This window comes from Geotrypetes seraphini, chromosome 2, assembly GCF_902459505.1.
Source record: "Geotrypetes seraphini chromosome 2, aGeoSer1.1, whole genome shotgun sequence".
Classification (NCBI taxonomy): domain Eukaryota; kingdom Metazoa; phylum Chordata; class Amphibia; order Gymnophiona; family Dermophiidae; genus Geotrypetes; species Geotrypetes seraphini.
Window position 1 is genome coordinate 358,360,287 of NC_047085.1, and position 21,586 is coordinate 358,381,872.

At 43.3% G+C, this 21,586-nt stretch overlaps 1 protein-coding gene across 4 annotated transcripts in view; it reads right to left on the bottom strand.

The window, feature by feature from the left end:
* PKD1L1 (polycystin 1 like 1, transient receptor potential channel interacting) overlaps nt 1–21,586 on the bottom strand; it is a 331,908-nt gene that overhangs the window by 144,991 nt on the left and 165,331 nt on the right. For all 4 annotated transcript variants that reach the window (XR_004538070.1, XM_033930462.1, XM_033930461.1 and 1 more), the window contains exons 33-35: nt 18,224–18,442; nt 8,872–9,114; nt 3,590–3,703 (exon numbers count right to left, since the gene is read on the bottom strand). Coding sequence is in view for 3 of the 4 variants with exons in the window: in XM_033930462.1 (XP_033786353.1) it covers nt 3,590–3,703; nt 8,872–9,114; nt 18,224–18,442 (576 nt within the window). In the remaining variant the exon portion in view is untranslated. The remainder of the gene's footprint in view (nt 1–3,589; nt 3,704–8,871; nt 9,115–18,223; nt 18,443–21,586) is intronic.

A 21,586-nucleotide genomic window follows, 5' to 3' on the forward strand; every position in this document is an offset into this window, starting at 1 on the left:
CAGTCCAAGTATAGGTCCAGATACACGTTAAAATATATGTTCAACATCAGGACATTAAAGACTAAAATGCTTAATATAGTATAACATCAACTGCAATTAACTATAATTGTGTCAAAACTTTTTAAGAAATTCAAAGTACTTGGACCGCCAGTAAGAGAACGAGAGAGAAAGAAAAAGAAAAAAAAAAGGAAAAAGGAAAGAAAAGAATGGAAGAAAGAAGACAAGAAGGAGAAGAGGAAGACAGGAGTGTCTATGAAACAGAACGAACATAAAAGTCTAAGAATTTCCAGGGAGAGTTACATCGTGCCATGTTCATAGAAAGACGAGCAATGTTTTTCTTCTCATATGCATATGTTTCATATTTATGGTACATGCTCAAAGAGTTCCACCAAAAAGTATAATCCAATGAAGAGGAGGATTTCCAGTTTTTTAAGATGTGCATAATGGCAGTCGCAAACATAGTTTCAATGAGTTTGGGAGGACAGTTCGACAGAGCAAAACATGGGTGTTGAGAACGAAGAATAATAGTGTCTAAGGAAATTTCATCCGAGCAGTTAGTAATACGTTTTATAGTGTCCCAGATGCGAGCCCAGAAGGAGCGAACTGGAGTGCAGTGGAAGAGCATATGATCCAGGGTTCCGGTCTCTTTCATACAGTTCCAGCATACAGAGTCTTGTTTGAGGTTAGCTTTCCACATCCGAAAAGGAGTCCATACTGCATTCCACATGATGAAGAACAAATATAGTGAATTCTAACCAGGCAGTCTGGGGTTTGTATAGTGTCTACAATACGACAAATTTGTGTGCTATTTGTTACTTATCACAAACTTTCTCTTTGAAATCCAATCAACATGCACAGTTTTACACCTACTATTTCAAACACATAAAATTATCCAGAAAATTTATATCCATAATTCTGAATATTCCCAGCTCCATGCCCCAAGAATGCATCTGCTTGTTGCAGGTAAAAGAATAAGCAAAATTTGCATGCATTTCCCAACATATATGCCAGACAATTTTACAAGTCTTTTCTATTGAAAGCAGGAAATGACTTTGGAAGGATGAAGCATGGATTTCAGAAAACTGATAATGAATCCCAGAGGCTATAGATGTATAGAGACTATAGGAGAACAACTGTCTCCTCCAGAAGATCTAAGTCTTAGATTCTGACTGAGCCATTAGGAGCCAATCATCAGGGAAATTCTAAATAGCGTTGTAAGACAAGATGCACCGCTGCCACTATAAGACATTCCAAAAACACTTACCCCCTCTTCTACTAAACCGCACTAGCGGTTTTAACGGGGGGAGCTGCGCTGAATGGCCCATGCTGCTTCTGACGCTCATTGAGTTCTTATGAACGTCGGGAGCAGCGCGGGTCATTCAGTGCGGCTCCCTGCGCTAAAACCGCTAGCGCGGTTTAGTAGTAGAGGCCCTTAAAAATCTATGAAAGATCAAAATGAAGAATTTTGTATTGGAAATAACTGGTTTGAAAGGATAGATTGGAATATACGTATAAGCATAATTGCAATCTAAGGTAGACATCCAATCTCCTTTGTTGAACAGAGGAATAATGGGGGAAATGGTGGTAATTTGGAATTTTTCTATATGAAAGTAGCAGTTGAGGTGAAGAATAGGGTTTAAGCCTCCTGGTCTTCTGTGGGATGAAGTGGTATCTGTAATAAAAGCTCTCCGTTCTTCTCCTGTTGTGGAAAAGGTTCTATGGTTTTGGCTTGAAGAAGTGTACTTCCTCCTGCAGTAAAATGACATGGTTGCGCTAATGTTCATTTTGATTTGATCATTTAGAAAATATGAGGCTCTGAATAATCCTAGACACTCCTTCTATGATTTGCCTCCTTTAATTGTCTGTGTTGCATATTTGTGCAAGTGAAATTTTATTCCTATTTGCCATACAGTTTTTGGTCATCCATAAAGAGTAAAAGGGCTAATTTTTAAACTTTGTTTAAATGCTCCAACACTCATAGGAATTCTATGAGAATTGGAGAAATTAATGCTCCGGGCTGCAGTAAAAATTTCTACCACGGCTTAGTAAAAGGGGAAGGGGGGGGGGGAGAAGAGCATCACCAGTACAAACAGAAGGGGTGATCATGAGTCTCTTTGCCTGGTCTTCCAACTCTTCTCCATCTACCACCAGTTTCGACTTCCAGGAGGCCACTGAAGTTTTCAGAAATTCTCCGAAGCATTTGCTCATTCTAATAATTGTGTGATCCAACTATGGGGAAATGAATCAAATGCCTTTTTGCAATCAATATGAAAAAAAAACATGTTTTTCTTCTTTTTGAATTTTTCAAAATTATTGTATCAATCAGCAATTGGTCTTCTGTTCTTTTGAATTTTTGCAAGTTCCCTTATCTTCTGTTGGGAAAGAGAGTTTTCTTTAAATTGGCATATTTTAAATTAATCATAATTCCAGTGGATAGTTTGAAAGTGCTAGTAGGCAGGTTATTGACCTGAAGTTATCAGACTCAGTGTCTTTTTTTTTTTTTTCCTCAAAACTGCTTATCCTGTTGTCATCAATTCTTCATTAGTTGATTTTTTTTTCAGAACACTGTTATATGAGGGGCCGTTGAAAAGTTCTCAACCCAACCAAGAAGAGAATGATGTGGAGCCATGAAACCTACATGTTATTCCATACTTTTCTTGACACTTTTCATTGGCCCCTTGTACTGTGTTGCCAATCTGCAGTGTAAGTTTGTCAGATGTTTTTAGCCACAATCCATGGACTTAAATCTTTTCCAGGTACATTTCAGGTTTTATTTTACCTTTCTGGCTTGTTTTTGAACCATTACAACTGTCATCCCATCATCTGAAATCAGGTTTCCTTTATACTCTTGCAAGTTTGTTGATTCTTTGTGCCTTTTTATCTTGTTCTTTTTTATTTTTCCACAATGTTTTCCAAAATGTATGAACCGGCAGGAAATTGCAGCTGTCGATCTTGCCGGCCCTGTGCGGATCGGCAGGAAATTGCAGCTATGGATCTCAATGGCCCTGCGCGGACTGGCAGGAATTTTCTGCTGCGGACCGGCACCGGTCCACAGACCGGCGGTTGAAGAACAGTGTGTTAGAAGACAGGACCCGACACGGTCCATGTTTCAAAAAACACTTCTTCCTCAGGGGTCTGGGATATTCAGTGCTTCACAAATCGAGAACCATGGGAATTTCAACAGTGTGAAGCACTGAATATCCCAGACCCTTCAGGAAGAAGTGTTTTTTGAAACATGGACCCTGTCGGGTCCCGTCTTCTAACATATGAGAACCATTTTTTAAAAAATAACATTTTATTGACTCAAATAAAAGTTCCTGGACCTTGTACATTATCGCTGCAGTCCTTCTCTTGGTTTTGAGGCTTTTTCTCCACTGTTGTTCAAAATACCACATACTCCTTAGTTTTTGGCCTAGTAACTTTCAGAATAATTTTATAATATAATTTGTTACTATACAGTAATTATTAATGTGTGAAACTAACCCATTTGAAGACATTGCCATCAAAAGGAACACGCACTAGAATAAACAGTCAATCTGGTCAGACTTACATTCTCCTTCAAATACAGTACAATGTGAGTGCTTTTTACCTCATTCCCTTTTTTTTCAAACTCAATTGTTATTGGAGTTATAAGTCCCTGCACATTAATCTTCCTTTTGCTAGTACAGTTATAGAGAGTGAGATCCACAATGTCTCCATTGATCTATGAAATAAAAATGCAAACACTCTGTTATTTATCTTTAATGAGTCCAGTCTAAGAATGTGTAAATTATGTGAAGGTAAAATTATAATCCAGTTTTTAATTACCTCTTTTTATTTAAGCTTATATATTTTTTCCTTTTTAAAAATATCACTTTATTCAGGTATGTCTAGATAAAATATGCTATTGAGATGTGAGCATTACAGGCCAATTTTCAGCTAGCTGACGGGCAGCATTTTTTAAAAACTAGCTAGATAAGCCCCCAATATTCAGTGTCAGGCTATATCCAGGCATCGGCCCTGAATATTGGGGTCCAAATGTCATGGGAATGGTGACCGATATTCAACCAGGGCCTGCATAAGACAACTACGCAGCCCTGACTATTGGCTGGAACCCACATATAGTATAGTGAATCTATAGGGCCCAGTGTAATGTTTATATTTTTGTCTTTTCATAGGTGGGATAGAGCTGTAATGGTTTGGTCATTTGCTATATAGATTTTGAAAGTCTTTTTTGCAGGGTTTTTGTATTATTTTGCAAAATGTTTGGTCCTATTTGAAAGCAGGCCTTTGATACCCAAAATAAAAATGCTGAGATCAGCCACTTGGGTTTTCAGGTTTTTTCCATAATGCATATGCATGAATAGATTTGCATACTATGGAGGCAGTGCATGGAAACCTCTACTGTGGCTTAGTGAAAGAGGGGGGTTAATCAAAACATTGCCTAAACAGCCAAGCCTTCACCCGTTTCTTACATCTCAGAGTTGATTTTACCATTTTTAAATGAAAATATATATCAATAGATAGATAAATCATTCTATCTATCTATAACTTTTTTTCATAGAAAAAGGTATTTTGCTTGTTAGGTTTTTTAAACCACTGATTGAACAAGCAACAACCAATGAGTAAAGTTGGTCATAATCTTAAGCCCTCTTTTACTAAGATACGCTAACCGATTAGCGCACACTAATCGATTTAGCGCGTGCTAAATGCTAACGCATGTATGTTAGTCTATGGACGAGTTAGCGTTTAGGTGTACATATGAAAGATAATTTAAGCTGATTATTTTAGCTTGACAAAAATACATAAAAAATATAAAAGCATATATGAAAAGAGATCGTCTTCACAATGGGTATGCTGAAAAAGAGTTTGCCATTCTCTATTTCTGAGATATGATAGCAAATGCTCCACACTGAGGAAATATAAATATCAGCCAAATATTTTATGTTAGAAATGATAATAAAAGGGGTCTCTTGAGGCTGTTGTACAGAGAAATTATAAGAGGTTTCTGTATAATAAGAGATTTGCTGTTTCAACCCACTCACGGCTCCTTTTACTAAGCTGCAATAGCGTTTTTAGCATGTGCAGAATTTTAGCGCACGCTAAACCTGTGTTACGCAGCTAGAACTAACGCCGCGCTAAAAACGCTATCACAGCTTAGTAAAAGGAGACCTCAGTGTAGAATCAGGACATAAAAGATATTTTAATGTTGAAATATTCTACCAACTGTAATGGTGACTATGTCATGTATAATTATGTGCCTATGTAATAATTAATAATTTGGACAGACCACCAGAATGTTTAGTTTGAGAATGAATAATAGGCATCCCCTTCTAATTCATCTTATTAATCATTAGCATGTGTTAATTGCCACATTCACCACAAAAGCCAGTTAGGAAATAGGCCCCTAAATGTCATGGGCTTAAATAAGAGAAGAAATGTTATGTAGCAAATTTGTTCTATTGGATGTGTTTCTCCTTTTTAAAATTTTATGCCTTTGGTCTTAAGAAGTAATTGATTTTATCTATGTTTATGTAACTCGCTTAGGTGTTAAGCGTGCAATAATTTTTTAAAATAAATAAACAAGTTTCAAGTTAATTTCAGTTTGATATACTGCTTAAAATACAGTGGTGCCTCACACAACGAACTTAATTCGTTCCAGGAGCAAGTTTGTTATGCGAAAAGTTCGTTATGTGAAACGCATTTTCCCATAACAATACATGTAAAAAAAAATAATTCGTTCTGTAGCATAAAATATGCTAAGATGACATAAAAAAAGATAAATTTACCTTGTTAGAGCTGTTAGCATGATATAGAGGGGATATATGTGAAGGGGAGGGGAGACAGGGGTTTTGTTGATCCTTGCTGTGTATTATAATCACCCCCCACATACTCCCCAGTACCTTTTTTAATTCCTCCCATCTTTCCCAGCCAGTGGCGTACAGGCCAGAAGCGCAGAGATCAGGAGCAATTCCTCTGCACGCCTGTGTGGGCCCATGCCGATCTCCGAATGGCTGCAGTTAGTTCTTGTGAGTCCCGCGAGAGCTGACTGCAGCCATTCAGAGATCAGCGCAGGCCCAGGCGGCGGGGGGGAGGTTTAAAAATATGCGGTGGCGGTGGGGGGAGGTTTAAAATATGTAGCGCCAGTTAAGCGATGCAGCTCGGGCGACTTCGTTGTGTGAAACGAAGTCCGTTGTACGGATCAAGACAAGAAGTTCATTGTGCGCAGCGTTCGCTGTGCGAGGCGGCCGTTATGCGAGGCACCACTGTACATCCTAAGTGGTTTACATAAAGCATAACTAAAAGTAATTTAAAACAGGGAGGCTCGACATAAACAATTAGAATAATGTAGGAGACTGTTTTTGATACAAACAATGGAGACCGTATAGGATACAAAAAGAAGACAGCAAGGTTGCATCATTTCATAAAACAAAATATTGAAGGGGGAGGGAAAAACAAAAGGAAGTGCAGTCAAACTGAAATTAGGATCCAGGTCTATACCCCAAAGGCATCTTTAAAAAGAAAGGTTTTAAGGCTTGCTTTGAATTTGGCAGTATATTAGGGCTACTTTTACAAAGGTGTGCTAGTGTTTTTAGCGCACGCACCGGATTAACGCGTGTTACCCGAAAAACTACCACCTGCTCAAGAGGAGGCGGTAGCGGCTAGCGTGCCTTTGTAAAAGGAGCCCTTAGTTTCTTGTCTCATATTCGATGGGAAATTCTCTTGATGGTTTTACCTGTTCTTTGCTTGAACTTCAGCTAGTTTTAAGTGCCTCGTAGAGAATGACACGGTGATCAAATTCATCACCGTTCCCATCCCTACGGATAAATGCGGGAAACAATCCTGTGTCATTCTTTAGTGTCTATCTCATCCTCAGTCCTACACCAGCATTCATCAATGTGAGGCTTGAGGGTCAGTGGCTGTGCCCATTCATACTCTGATTCTTATGTGAGCCAAATGTAGGACAATAAAGCCATTGTGACATGACTGATGAGGTTAGCTCTTAGGCATTGGTGGAATGAGGCATTATGACATCACAATATCTGCTCTGGATACTAGAGACTGTATTCTTGAGAGCCTATCTCAACCTTAGTCCTTCTAAACCAGCATTCCTCAATGCGAGGCTTGAGGGTCAATGGCTGAGCCCATTCATACTCTAATCTTCCCTCTCTCCTTAAAGATTGACATGGAGATGGTTTCCCACGGCTATCCATGGGGATGGGAACGGTGATGAATTTTGTCACCGTGTCATTTTTAGTTCCTCGCTTTATCAAATGCAAATGTATTTGTTCTCTTTTTCCTTGATTTGTTATGTTTTTTTCCGATCCACCCCAGCCGCCACCCATGCCACTTCCTTTTTTTTAATTATATGCACTCTGTAAACCTTGTGATCCAGTGGATTTTCCTTTCACTTTAGAATTCCCATTGGCATAAAGTCATATTAGCGCATCAATACTCTTCACTCTCTCAAAGGCTATTAGAACTATTTTGTTGGCTGGGTCTCAGGTAACAAAATATACAAAAAACAGTTTGTTGGGGGGAGGTTATGTGTGTGCATCTGGTGCAAAGGGGTCTTTAACTAAATTTTGTCCTGCCAAATACTGATCTCTAATTCTGTATTTACAAAACAGTAACTCATCTATTGACTTTACTTTGTAAGTCCCACTATAACTTCTGATGGTGACAAACTATCTGACAAGCTGTAATGCAGACCAGGCTGTAAATCCATGAGATCAGTGCTCAGTTAAACAGAGTCTCATTGTTCATGGAGACATATTTCTGAAAGCAATAAGTAGATACAAATCTTTCAATCATGACATTTCCAATTTCTTGTGATCATTTCAATGGCTATTGCTATCAAAATCAAAAACATGTCATGATAGACTTAATTACACGTTCTGGTGAGCGAGTGTGTCCAATACATATAAATATGAAAGAATGAACGCGGAATGCTTAGGTTTGAATAATACATTTAATAAAATATGGAGCCCATTGACCGCATTTGTTAACAAATAATAAGGATTTTGTAATTGTTCCTTTTCTTTCCTAGATTTCCTTACACATCCAGGGTGGGGGGGAAGGGAGGGAGGGATATTTTGAAGGTTTAAATATATGAGTATATTTTAATAATAAAAATAGGATTTAAGGTATTAATAGTTGAATGATAGGGGGAAAATGATTGTTTTATTATATTTTGTGTATTAAGGTGAATTTTATGCAAGCTTTTCATGTTATAATTTCTGTAATGCACTGCCATTATTTAAAATTCAATTAAGTTTATAAACAAACAACAACAAAAAAAGTAGATACAAATTAATGGCTTCTATTACAAAGCTGCAGTAAAAATCTCTACTGCGGGCCGGCGGGGTCAATGCTTTGACGCTCATAGGAATTCTATGAGCCTCGGAGCATTTACCTCGCCAACCTGCGGTAGAGACCTCTACTGCAGCTTTGTAAAAGCCAGTGTAAATGGTCTTCCTTCCTCCTCCCTCACCGTCCAATCCTTGTATTTTTATTGAAAGATTTGTTTACCCTTTTGCAATAGAAAAGTCAGTATTTGTATGTGTCATAGAAAAAGAAAGTGATTGTTAAATGTTTCCAGCTGGGTTCCATTTTTGTTCTACCAGAAAGTAAACCGATTTCAATATCAAAAGTCAAAATTGGGTTCTTTTCACTTCTGATGTTTAACAGGTCTTTCACTGTCTTATATTCAACTGTGGACTTTCCTTGCTGAGTGGCTACAGTGGTGCTTTTATCTTGTCATCCAGCATCAAATCCTTCTAAACTAGTGTACCCATCTAACATTGTGGTTCAATGTGTTATACACAGTTTGAAATTTTACCTTCCTCAGAATCAAAACTGAAAAACTGACTGTTACATGGCAAGTAGTACCTGGAAAGGAATGACTCCCCAGAAATAAGGATTCCGTTTATAGTAAATCAACTGGCTGATATAACAAAAACTATGTGGTCCAGTCCTTGCTGTGATTTGCCTCCTCAGGACATCTGGCAGGTGGAAGGTAGTAGACTTGGGACTCTGAATGGTGTTCTGAAAGCTGTAATGCAGACCGGTCTGCAAATCCATCAGATCAGTGCTCACATTGAACTGAGTCTCATTATTCATGGAGACATATCTCTGAAAGCAAGAATATAGAGTGGGGGGAAGTATTACTGGTTATATGGAGTCTTAGAATTTTTATAATTGCAAGAATTTCATTCAAGGTAATTAGGCCTGTGACCTGGATTGGCCAGCAAAATACTGGACTAGATGGACCATTGGTCTGTCCTAGTATAGCTATTTTTATTTATTTATTTAGATTTATTACTGTATATACTCGAATATAAGTTGATCTGAATATAAGTAGAGATCCCCTTTTTCCCCCCCAAAAGGAGGAAAAATGATTGACTCGAATATAAGTCGGGCAGCTTAATATTTAAGTGTCCTGCCCTGTCAGGCTCTGCACTCAACCCCCTCCCTGCCAAGCTCTGCAACCAGCCCCCTTCCCTCCATCCCTCCCCTGTAAAGTACTGCACCCAGCATCCTTCCTTCCCCCCTCAACTGTCAGGCTCTGTACCCAGCACCCTTCCTTCTCCCCTCCTTGCAAGATTCGCAGGAGCCAGTAAGGAAGCTGCTCAGTGCCGAGAAGCAGCGCCAAATCGCGCTGCTGCTCGTGCCATTCCGTAGAGGAAATTGGATCGCGCAGCTGGTTAGCAGCGGGGCAGGAGTTTGGAAAGCTTGCTCCTGCCCGCTGCATCTCCACCACAGATCAGCAGAGGTACCGGTATGACTAGCTAACTAATCAATTGTCATTCAGTCTTTCTTTAGCGTTCTACCAAGTCTTTAACTATCAATCTACAACTTTCTACCAAATCTTTAACTCTCAATCTTACAACTTTCTATCTCACCAACAAGCTACTAAATCTTTCTCACTAAACAGGCACACTAACAAACAGACGTTCTTAACTGACAATTAACTAACTGTTAACTAACTAACTACTACTACTAACTAACTAACTAACTACTCCATCCCTCAGACCAAGAACTAACTAACTACCTCTATCCCTCCCTCAACACTTACTGACCAACACCTAACAGCCCCCACCCTAACAAACATCCTAAAAAAAAAAAAAAAATTAAATTAAGAAATAATAACAATAAACCTTTGTAATGGCAGGTAGGACTAGAAGCAGCAAGACTTCAATCAAAACAGGCAGTTCAGTCACCGAGAGCACCCAGGGGATGGCTATGGTCCGAGTACAGATGGAAGGAGAACCAGGACGGAGGGCAGAGGTCTCTGTACAGACCGAGGCCATCCCCTCAAAGATGTCTACAGTCTCAACGCAGATAGAAGTAATGGTTCAACCGGACGAAAGCCTTTTGATGGAGCTAAAGAGCCTGAGAGAGGAGGTTCAGCGCTTAAGGAGCATCCGAGATGACGAGACCTTCATCGATGGAGTCATCCAGGAGCTGTCTCAGATCGCTGAACAGGAACCTGACAAGACCACCCTGGGAACACCCATAGCATCCAAAACGGCCACCTTGAGACAAACTACCGGAATGCAGGAAGTGGTTGGAGACGCTGACTCCTGGCAGTTGGTGACTTCCTCCACAAGAAAATGCAGAGGACCTAACTCTGTCTCTTTTTCCCCCATACAGGACAGCTCAACAACGACACCTCATATCGCCCTGAGGAACAGATATCAGCTGCTACAGGAAGGTCCGGAGAAAGAGCTACAAGTAGTTGTTCAGCAGACGGTTCCAACTCCGGAATCAACAGTACAGCCCACCCCTAAGAAGCGCAGAGTGGTGGTCATCGGAGATTCGCTGCTGAGGGGCACCGAGGGACCAATCTGCAGACCAGACCTACAATCAAGAGAGGTCTGCTGTTTGCCAGGGGCCAGGATCCGGGATGTCACTGCTTGCATTGACAGACTCATCAAGCCCCGAGACCACTTCCCCATGGTTCTAATCCACGTCGGAACCAACGACACCACAAGGAGCAGCCCGGACAGCATACCTGAAGACTTCAGGGCCCTGGGGGAGAAGCTGAGGAGGATGGATGCGCAGGTAGCCTTCTCCTCGATTCTCCCAGTGAGGGGCAAGGGCAGAGCCAGAGAGGATCGAATACAAAGGGCGAATGACTGGCTGCGAGGATGGTGCAAGGAGATGAACTTCGGTTTCTGCACCATGGAGAAGCATTGCAAGGACTACAGGGACACGACGGGCTACACCTAACCAGAAGAGGGAAGAATGTCCTTGGACACCGCCTAGCCCGCCTACTCCACAGGGCTTTAAACTAGGTAAGTCGGGGGAGGGTACAGGCACAAACAACATACCAGGCGAACTAAAATGCCAATACATTTATGAGGCTGAGGAAAGTAGACACCGAAATTCTGGGTCAGGGGTGAGTGCATACACTTTTGAGTCGGGAGTAGGGTCACATCATATTTATGGGTCACATTGTAATTCCGGGTCTAGGGGGAGTACACACTGTAGTTCTGGGTATATGGGGAGTACACATTGTGGTTCTGAGCCTCAGGAAAGCACAAATAACACAAACAATGCTAAAGGTGTTCAAATAGCTCAAACAGGAATATCCCCACTGAGACATAACAAAAATATAACATGGAGGGCTATGTACGTCAACGCACACAGTTTAGGAAACAAGATCCTGGAATTGGAAACAGAAATAAGGAATGCCGACCTGGATGTGGTGGCGATATCCGAAACCTGGCTCACAGACTCCCACTGGTGGGACATGGTCATACCGGGTTACAACTTGCTTCGCCGGGACAGAGAGGGTAGGAAGGGGGGGGGGTGTAGCATTATATACTAAAGATGACATTAAGGTCACGAGAATCTCAGATGTCCAGTATACTGGGGAATCCCTTTGGGTTAATTTGGCCAGAGGAAAGGACAAATGCTTGTATCTTGGCGTAATTTACAGACCCCCAAGACAACAGGATGACCTGGATATGGAAATAATCGAAGATATAGAAAATATCACCTTGCGTGGGGACACAGTATTGCTAGGTGACTTCAACATGCCTGATGTGGATTGGGTTACACTTACCTCTGCTTCCGGCAGCAGCAGAAGGCTATTAAACTCTATGAAAGGAGCAAGCCTCAGGCAACTGGTGTTGGAACCGACAAGGGATCAGGCAATACTGGACCTGATACTTACCAATGGAGAAAGTGTCACAGAGGTCTCGGTGGGCGACACATTGGCCTCCAGGGACCACAACATGGTATGGTTCAATATCAGGAAAGGTTTCACTAAATCTACTACACTAACCAAAGTCCTCAAATTCAAGGACACAAATTTCAAAGAAATGGGAGACTTCATTCACCAGGCGCTACAAAGCCAAGAAGAAACCGATAACGTGGAAGACATGTGGTCGACTTTGAAAGCAACCATACAAGAAGCAACAAACCGCTATGTAAAATCAGTAAGTAAACGGCGAAGGAACAATAAGCCACAGTGGTTTACTGCGGAGATCTCAGACCTGATCAAGGAGAAGAAAAAAACATTCATCTTTTACAAACAATCAGGGAAGCAGGACTCTAGAGCAGACTACCTGGCCAAATCAAAAGCCGTCAAAACAGCAGTCAGGGAGGCTAAATTCCTCATGGAGGAGTCTCTAGCAAAGAACATCCAGAAGGGAGATAAATCCTACTTCAGGTATATCAGTGATAGAAGAAAAAACTCAGGCGGGATTGTACGTCTTAGGAAACCAGACGGAGACTATATGGAAAAGGATTCGGAAAAAGCCCAACTATTAAATGAATACTTCTGCTCAGTCTTCACCCGAGAAGCGCCAGGGCTCGGCCCTCAGCTACAGACAAGGGTTGGCTCAGTTGACCCGTTTAGTAACTTTGAGTTTACGCCCAGCAGTGTCTACGGTGAGCTGTCAAAGCTCAAGGTTAACAAAGCAATGGGGCCGGACAACCTGCACCCCAGGGTGCTTAGGGAGCTGAGTGATGTCTTGGCGGAGCCACTGTCCGTGCTCTTCAACCTCTCCCTTAGTACAGACAGCGTCCCGTTGGACTGGAGGATGGCTAACGTCATTCCACTCCACAAGAAAGGCTCAAAGATGGAGACAGCAAACTACAGACCAGTGAGTCTAACATCGATAGTGAGCAAACTAATGGAAACTCTAATCAAACACCAATTAGATAAGATCCTGGATGAGGAGAATCTACGGGATCCCCGACAACATGGATTTACTAAGGGGAGATCCTGCCAATCCAACCTGATCAGCTTCTTTGACTGGGTAACGGGGAAGCTGGATATTGGGGAGTCCCTGGACATCGTGTACCTGGACTTTAGCAAAGCATTCGATAGCGTACCACACCGCAGGTTACTGAGCAAGATGAGTTCTATAAGATTAGATAACACATTGACGAAATGGGTTGGGAGCTGGCTTGGAGGTAGGCTCCAAAGGGTGGTGGTGAACGGCACCCCCTCCGAAATGACGGAGGTGATTAGTGGAGTACCACAGGGCTCAGTCTTGGGCCCAATCCTATTCAACATCTTTATAAGAGACTTGGCAGAAGGGCTTCGAGGTAAAATAACATTATTCGCCGATGACGCCAAACTGAGTAATGTAGTGGGCAAATGCACAACAGACGAAGATTCAGTGCCCGACAACATGATGCACGACCTACTCCTACTGGAGCGATGGTCTAGGACATGGCAACTCAACTTCAATGCCAAAAAATGCAAAGTTATGCACCTGGGCAGCCAGAATCCATGCAAGTCTTATACCCTTAATGGCGAGATCCTAGCAAAAACGGTAGCAGAACGAGACTTGGGGGTAATCGTCAGTGAGGACATGAAGTCTGCCAATCAAGTGGAGCAGGCTTCGTCCAAGGCAAGACAAATCATGGGCTGCATACGAAGGGGTTTCGTCAGTCGTAAGGCGGAAGTCATTATGCCATTGTATAGATCCATGGTGAGGCCCCACCTGGAATACTGTGTGCAATTCTGGAGGCCGCATTATCGCAAGGATGTGCTGAGACTGGAGTCGGTGCAAAGAATGGCCACCCGGATGGTCTCGGGACTCAAGGATCTACCATACGAAAAACGGCTTGACAAATTACAGCTATACTCGCTCGAGGAGCGCAGAGAGAGGGGGGACATGATCAAGACGTTCAAGTATCTTACGGGCCGCATCGAGGCGGAGGAAGATATCTTCTTTTTCAAGGGTCCCACGACAACAAGAGGGCATCCGTTGAAAATCAGGGGCGGGAAACTACGAGGTGACACCAGGAAATTCTTTTTCACTGAAAGAGTGGTTGATCGCTGGAATAGTCTTCCACTACAGGTGATTGAGGCCAGCAGCGTGCCTGATTTTAAGGCCAAATGGGATCGGCACATGGGATCTATTCACAGGGCAAAGGTAGGGGAGGGACATTAAGGTGGGCAGACTAGATGGGCCGTGGGCCCTTATCTGCCGTCTATTTCTATGTTTCTATGTTTCTATGATAGGGAGGAGGAAGGGGCAGAGCCTGGCGGTGGCGGCCTTAAAAAATTCTGGGAGGGGACATTGACCTGAATATAAACCGGAACCCCCATTTTTGGGTCAGGTTTTTGGCCCAAAAATCCCGGTTTACATTCGAGTATATACGGTAATTGCCTTTTCATGAAGAGATTCACCCAAAGTGGTTTACAATACATTGAATATTAATCGGGCACTCAGTTTTCCCTATCTGTCCCAGCAGGTTCACAATCTAACTGTACTACCTAGGGCAATAGAGGGTTAATGGACTTGTCCAGAGTCACAGGGAGCAGGCCAAGATCGAACTCACAACTTCAGTGTGCTAAGATTGCAGATCTAACCACTAGGCCACTCCTCCCCTTATGTTCTTATGAAAAATGGTGCCTGCTGTTCCAGCCTGTTAAAGCTAGAGGCTCCCAGAAAAACTGCAAAATAATGCTACCTCTGCTACACAGGCATTATGGGGCCGATATTCAGCTGGTGTTGGGCAGTGCTTTAACTGCCCACCACCGGCATTTAGCCAGATATTCAATGTTGGGCCATTTCCAGCAACCAGTATTGAATATCCGGTGGGGTGGGGGTTGGTCACTAAACACGTAACCAGTTAAGTCAATATTCAGTACTTGACCAGTTAAGTTATAGCAGTTACAGGCGGGACTACTATTTATGCAGTCCAATTTAATCAAGAATCTTATCTGGTCTGGCATTGAATATCCAAGCCTAATCAAATAAATCACATGACAGTTTAGCAGCTGGCATTAACCACTGAATATTTGCAGTTAACTGACCAGTGGCCATTTCTGACTCGTTAAATAGCATCGAATATTGGGGATATCTTCTTATGTAACTACTAGATTTGTAGTCGTGAGGAGCTAGCTAAACTTTGTCCTAAAGCTAAAGGTGGATAAAGTGATGAGGCCGGATGGTGTACATCCGAGGGTACTGAAGGAACTTAGGGAAGTTCTGGCAGCTCCGTTGGCTGATCTTTTCAATGCTTCTGTACGTACAGTAAGGAGTGGTACCAGAGGACTGGAGAAGGGCAGTGTAGTCTCTCTCTTTCCACAAAAGCAGAAGTAAGGAAGAAGTAGGAAACTACAGGCCCATAAGACTGACTTCTGTGGTTAAGTAAATAATGGAAACTTTTAAAATAGAGAAAAGTGAAGCTTCTGCAACCCAGTGGATTACACGATCCAAGGCAACATGGATTCACTAAAGGCAGGTCTTATCAGACATATCAGATTAATTTATTTAACTTAGTGACCAGAGAATTAGGTAGAGGGAGTGCACTAGATGTGGTGTATTTAGATTTTAGCAAAGCCTCCAACAGTATTCCACACAGGAAGTGCCCCAAAGTGACGGACTGGGTCAGGAACTGGTTGAGTGGAAGGTGACAGAGGGTAGTGGTCAATGGAGATCATTCTGAGACAAAAATATTGCCAGTGGGGTGCCTCAAGTTTCGGTTCCTGGCCCTGTTCAGTTTAATATTTTTGTAAGCGATATTGCTGAAGGACTGTCTGGTAAGATTTTTTTCTCTTTGCAGATGATACCAAAACCTGCAATAGTGTAGACAACCCTGATGGTGTGGATAACATGAGGAAGGACCTAGTGAAGCTTGAGGAAAGGTCTAAAATTTGTCAGCTCAGATATGATACTAAGAAATGCAAGGTGATACATTTGGGCTGCAAAAACCAAAAAGAACAGTACAGTTTAGGAAGTGAAGAACTTTTGTGCATGACAGAGGAGAGGGGCTTGGGTGTAATAGTATGTGATGGTCTTAAGGTTGCCAATCAGGTTGAAAAGGCGACAGAAAAAGCTTGGGTGTATAGAAACATAGAAACATGACGGCAGATAAAGGCCAAATGGCCCATCTAGTCTGCCCATTATCTCTTTCTCTCTCTGAGAAATCCCACATGCCTATCCCAGGCCCTCTTGAATTCAGACAAAGTCTCTGTTTCCACCACCTCTTTCAGGAGACTGTTCCATGCATCTACCACCCTTTCTGTAAAAAAGTATTCCCTCAGATTACTCTGGAGCCTATCACCTCTTAACTTCATCCTATGCCCTCTCATTGCAGAGTTTCCTTTCAAATGAAAGAGACTCGACTCATGCACATTTATATTATGTAGGTATTTAAACTTCTCTATCATATCTCCCCTCTCCCGCCTTTCCTCCAAAGTATACAGATTGAGATCTATAAGTCCCCATATGTCTTATTACGAAGACCACACACTATTTTAGTAGCCTTCCTCTGGACCGACTCCATTCTTTTTATATCTTTGTGAAGGGGTGGTCTCCAGAATTGTACACAATATTCTAAATGAGGTCTCACCAGAGTCTTATGCAGAGGCATCAATATCTCCTTTTTCCTACTGGCCATACCTCTCCCTATGCAACCTAGCATCCTTCGAGCTTTCGCCGTCACATTTTCAACCTGTTTGGCCACCTTAGGATCATCACATATAATCACACTCAAGTCCCGCTCTTTTGCAGTGCACATAAGTTCTTCACCCCCTAAACTGTACCATTCCCTAGGGAGAGGTATGGCCAGTAGGAAAAAGGAGGTATTGATGCCCCTGTATCCTAAGAATCATTTATAGAATCAGGGCGTTGGTGCTGACACTAGCCCCAGATCACCACACACTCGCTGGTTATACCTTTGGTGGCTAGTGCTGATATTCAGTAGTTCTAATTGGTTAAGTGACGCTAAATATCAGTGGATAGCCCCACACAAGTGACTGAACTGGGCAGGAGCCTCTTCTGCCTGGTTAAATCACTTTGAATATTGGGTCCAATATGCTTCTTTTTTTAAAAAAAAACTTTTCAAATGTCTTAAAGCTTACACATGAAGATTCCAAGCACAGTTGAAGCTGCAGGGTGTTGACAAAAAGATGTGTAATGCAATAAAAAACTGCTGGAGCCAACATGCATGTTCAAGATATTGGTCAAGGCCCATCGTCTATTTGCTGAAAGCTACCTAACTTCATTTAACATGTCCTGTGTGTGAGCTTGTATCTGTTAAACACCACAGATCAAGGAATTTTGAAATTAAGTACCGTATTTCCCCGCATATAGGCTGCCCCTCTGCATAGGCCTCGCCGTGATCTCTTTGGCATCCGGCCTGCCCCCGCACTGCCCATTGAATGACCAGCGGGACTTATGAGAACTGACCTCAGCAAGCGATGCAGGGGCAGGCCGGATACCGAAGAGATTGAAGCTGTCCTGCACCGCTGGAGATCTAAGCCGCGCGCCAGCGAGGGGATTCCTAAAAAGGTATTGAGGTGGGGGGATGATTTAAAAGTTTTATATAGGCCACCCCATATAACTAGGCCGCGCCTCATACACAGGTTTGTAAAACCCATGAATAGATTGGGGCCTATATATGGGGAAATACAATAATGATGTCACAGGATATGAAAATAGCTAATCTGTTAGTTTCTGACACATATAGATAGAAGCTAAGCACAGTACCAGGCAGAGCTTTGGGTTCTGGCCCAGAAATAGCTAAGAAGAAGGAACATTTTAAATTAAATCAGTAATTTAAAGAGTGAATAAGGTTGGGCAAACTGGATGGACCATTCAGGTCTTTATCTACCATCATCTACTATGTTACTATGTTATATGGAAGAATAATAAATAAATATGTGATTGTAAAGCCAACTCTTATCTTCAAATTGGTCTCAGATAACATAAGAAAGAGCATTAATGAAATGGCTAAAGTATTCCTTGGCCAAAAGAAGACTTACCAGTAACAGATTGATGGTACTTCTTATGCCCTCTAACATTAAGTAGACTCCATGCTCAGAGTGACTGTTAAAGACTTCTAATGCACAGGAAATCAACAGCACCAGATCTGTGACCATCTTTCTATCCAGTATAAACCTTCCAGACGCACCATTTTCAGTAAGAAGTTTCACCATTTCTCTGACACGATTTGTGACTAGTATTGCACTGCTCAACCTCACCTATAAAAAAAAGTAAAATAATCTGATTTATAAACATGTCCTACAAATACTGGTACTAGATCCTCGGTATGTGTCACATTAGCATAAAAGCTTGTATTGAAAAATCTTGCACTATAACAATGGCAAATTGTAACCTATATATTATGAGGTACACAATTGTAACCAAACTATCTAATATAATAAAATGGTAGGCCGCGCATGCGCATTAAAAAAAACGTGTTCCCTGATCTGTCGCGAAAATACGACTGCGCATGCGCGGCCCCGGCAGCGGCTTTCAAATTAAAAAAAAAAAAATTACACAACTGCTAGACAGGCTGCGGCGGCGGCGGCGACTTTCAACGACGAAGAAGCTGCAGCTCGGGAAGTCGGGACCTCCACCGCAACGTACAACCCGCTCCCTCTCCTGCAGCTCAGGCACCGGTCCCCGCGTCTGCCTACCCTTCCCCCCAACACAGCGCATTTGCCCCCCCCCTCCTCTCCACTCCAGAACGAATCAAGAAATGGAGCTGAGCCGCCCTCCGCAACAGAACAGAGGAGCCCTTTGCCGCTCACCACCCTTCCCTTGCTGCTGACCCGACTACCTACCCGGCGATTTAAGCAGCAGTCTTCACACGCTGCTTCAGGCACTTCTACTGCCCTGATTTGCTCTGCCGCGCCTCTGATGATGTCATCAGGGACGTGCCAAAGTAAATCAGGGCAGTAGAAGAACCCGAAGCAGCGTGTGAAGACTGCTGCACAGGCTGCTTGAATGGGAGCAGGAAGAGGTCATGATGGACAGGGGGGAAAAAGGAAGGGAGGCCTATTGTTGAACAGGGGGAGCAGGAAGAGGTGCTGATGGACAGGGGGAAAAAATGAAGGGAGGCCTACTGCTAGACAGGGGGAGCAGGAAGAGATGCTGATGGACAGGGGGAAAAAATGAAGGGAGGCCTACTGCTGGAGAGGGGGAGCAGGAAGAGATGCTGATGGACGGGGGGGGTGGAAATGAAGGGAGACCTACTGCTGAACAGAGGGAGCAGGAAGAGGTGATGATGGACAGGGGGGGGAAAGGAAGGGATGCCTATTGTTGGACAGGGGGAGCAGGAAGAGGTACTGATGGACAGGGGGGAAGTAAAACAAAGGGAGAAGGGCTGCTGCTGGATAAGGGGAGCAGTGAAGGGGTGGTGGTGGACACAGGGGAGGTAAAAAGAAGGGAGAATGGACAGGAAAAAGTGGCTAAGCAGACAGAGAGAGAAAGAAATAAAGACAGACACACACATATATTCTAGCACCCGAGGGAGGAAAATGCTGCACAGGGAAGTAGGGAGGGGGGAAATGCTGATGCACAAGGAAATGGAGGAGGAGGGAATGCTGATATGGCTACTGTACAGGAAAGTAGACAAGGAGAGATAAATGCTGCATAGGGGGCAGAAAGAGAGACAAATAGAAAGAAATACAAATAATAGGAGGGAGGGAGACAGAAAGAAAAGAAGAAAGACATAAGGGCAGGGAGTGAGACAGAAAGAAAGAAAGACAGACATACATATATTCTAGCACCCGTTAATGTAACGGGCTTAAAGACTAGTATATTATAAGGTACACAATTGAAACAGAAATATGTCTAAAAACCCACCTAAATTGGCACTTGGACAACCTAAAACACAGGTCATCCAAGTGCCGATAATCAAAACGGGTTTTAGATGTATCTAGAAGCAGCTTAGGCCTTTTCACTACCACCCAGAGCAAAAAGAGGTGTTTCTGGAGGAGTGGTTAGGGTGGGAGGTGGGCAGGATGTGGGCTGACTAAACTTGAAAGTTTGACGAGACTGTCTAGACGGAACTTATAAGTTGTGACTTAGGTAATCTAAAAACAGGTCTAAGTGTCCATAAGGTATCCAAAGTGACCAGATAACCACTGCAGGGACAAAGTACAGACCCTCAAACACTCGCCCAGTGATCACTGACTCCCCTCCCAACACTGCCATAAAAATTGAAATAAAAGCGTACATACGTGCCTCCAGAACATCATCACCTGGCATAGTAAAGCCTAGTAGAGCTGCACAGAGGTGGCTTAAGTAGTTTGAGGGGGTGGCATAGTGAATCATAGAGGAGGACCCAGGCCCATAAGCTACTCTCACCACTGCATTCATGGTGGAACATGTGAGCCCACCAAAATCCACCAAACCCTACTGGGAGTGCCATATAGGTGGCACCTGCAGCAATAAGGGCTATTGGGGTGGGCATAGGTGGGCATAGTAAGTTTTAAGGGTGTTTTGGGGGGCTCACCATGACCTGCAAGGGAGTTGTGGTGAGATGTTTATGTGGCACCCTTTTTGTGAAGTTTACAGCAGTGCCCTGTAAGGTGCCCCACTAGTCTGTTGTCATGTACGAGAATGTAGTATAAAGATAGATGACTTCGCGGTCTGGACAATCAAACAGCTGGACGTATAATTAAATGATTCTCTCTCTATCTGCAGCAGCATTCCCTCCCCCTCCATTTCCCTATGCAGAAGCATTTCCCTCTCCCACCCCAGTTCCCTGTGCAGCAGCAACAGCATTTCCTTCCCCCCCTTTCCTCTGCAGAAGCCGCAGCAGCATTCCCTCCCCCTCCATTTCCCAGTGCAGCAGCATTTCCCTCCCCCCACCCCACTTCCCTGTGCAACAGCAGCAGCAGTATTTCCCTCCACCTCCACTTCTCTGTGCATCAGCAGCATTTCCTCCCCCCCCCATTATCCTGTGCAGAAGCTGAAGAAGCATTCCCTTCCCCCACCCCGCCATCTGCCTGCCCCGGAAGTGTTCTTTTTGCTTGCTTCCTTGCGCCAGCTGTCCGAAGATTTTAAAATACAGTGGCGTGGAGCTTGTAGATGGGGGAATGGGAAACAAAGCCTGCCTCCTGCTGAACACTTCTGAGGTAGGCAGGCAGGCAAATGTCGGGAGGTTGGTTTCGTTGCACTGCTGGCTGCCTGAAGTTTTTAAAATACAGCGGTGGGGAGCTGGTAGTTGGGAGAATTGGGAACTGGGGAGAGGTCGGATCCAGCTGAGAGGAGTGGGGGGCTAGGGTTGGGTTGGCTTGGCTTTGACGGAGGGGGGCGGGAAGGAAGGAGGGATACATGGCAGTAGTGGCTTAGGTGGAAGCAGGCAGGCAATGTCCATGGGGGTGGGAAGGAAG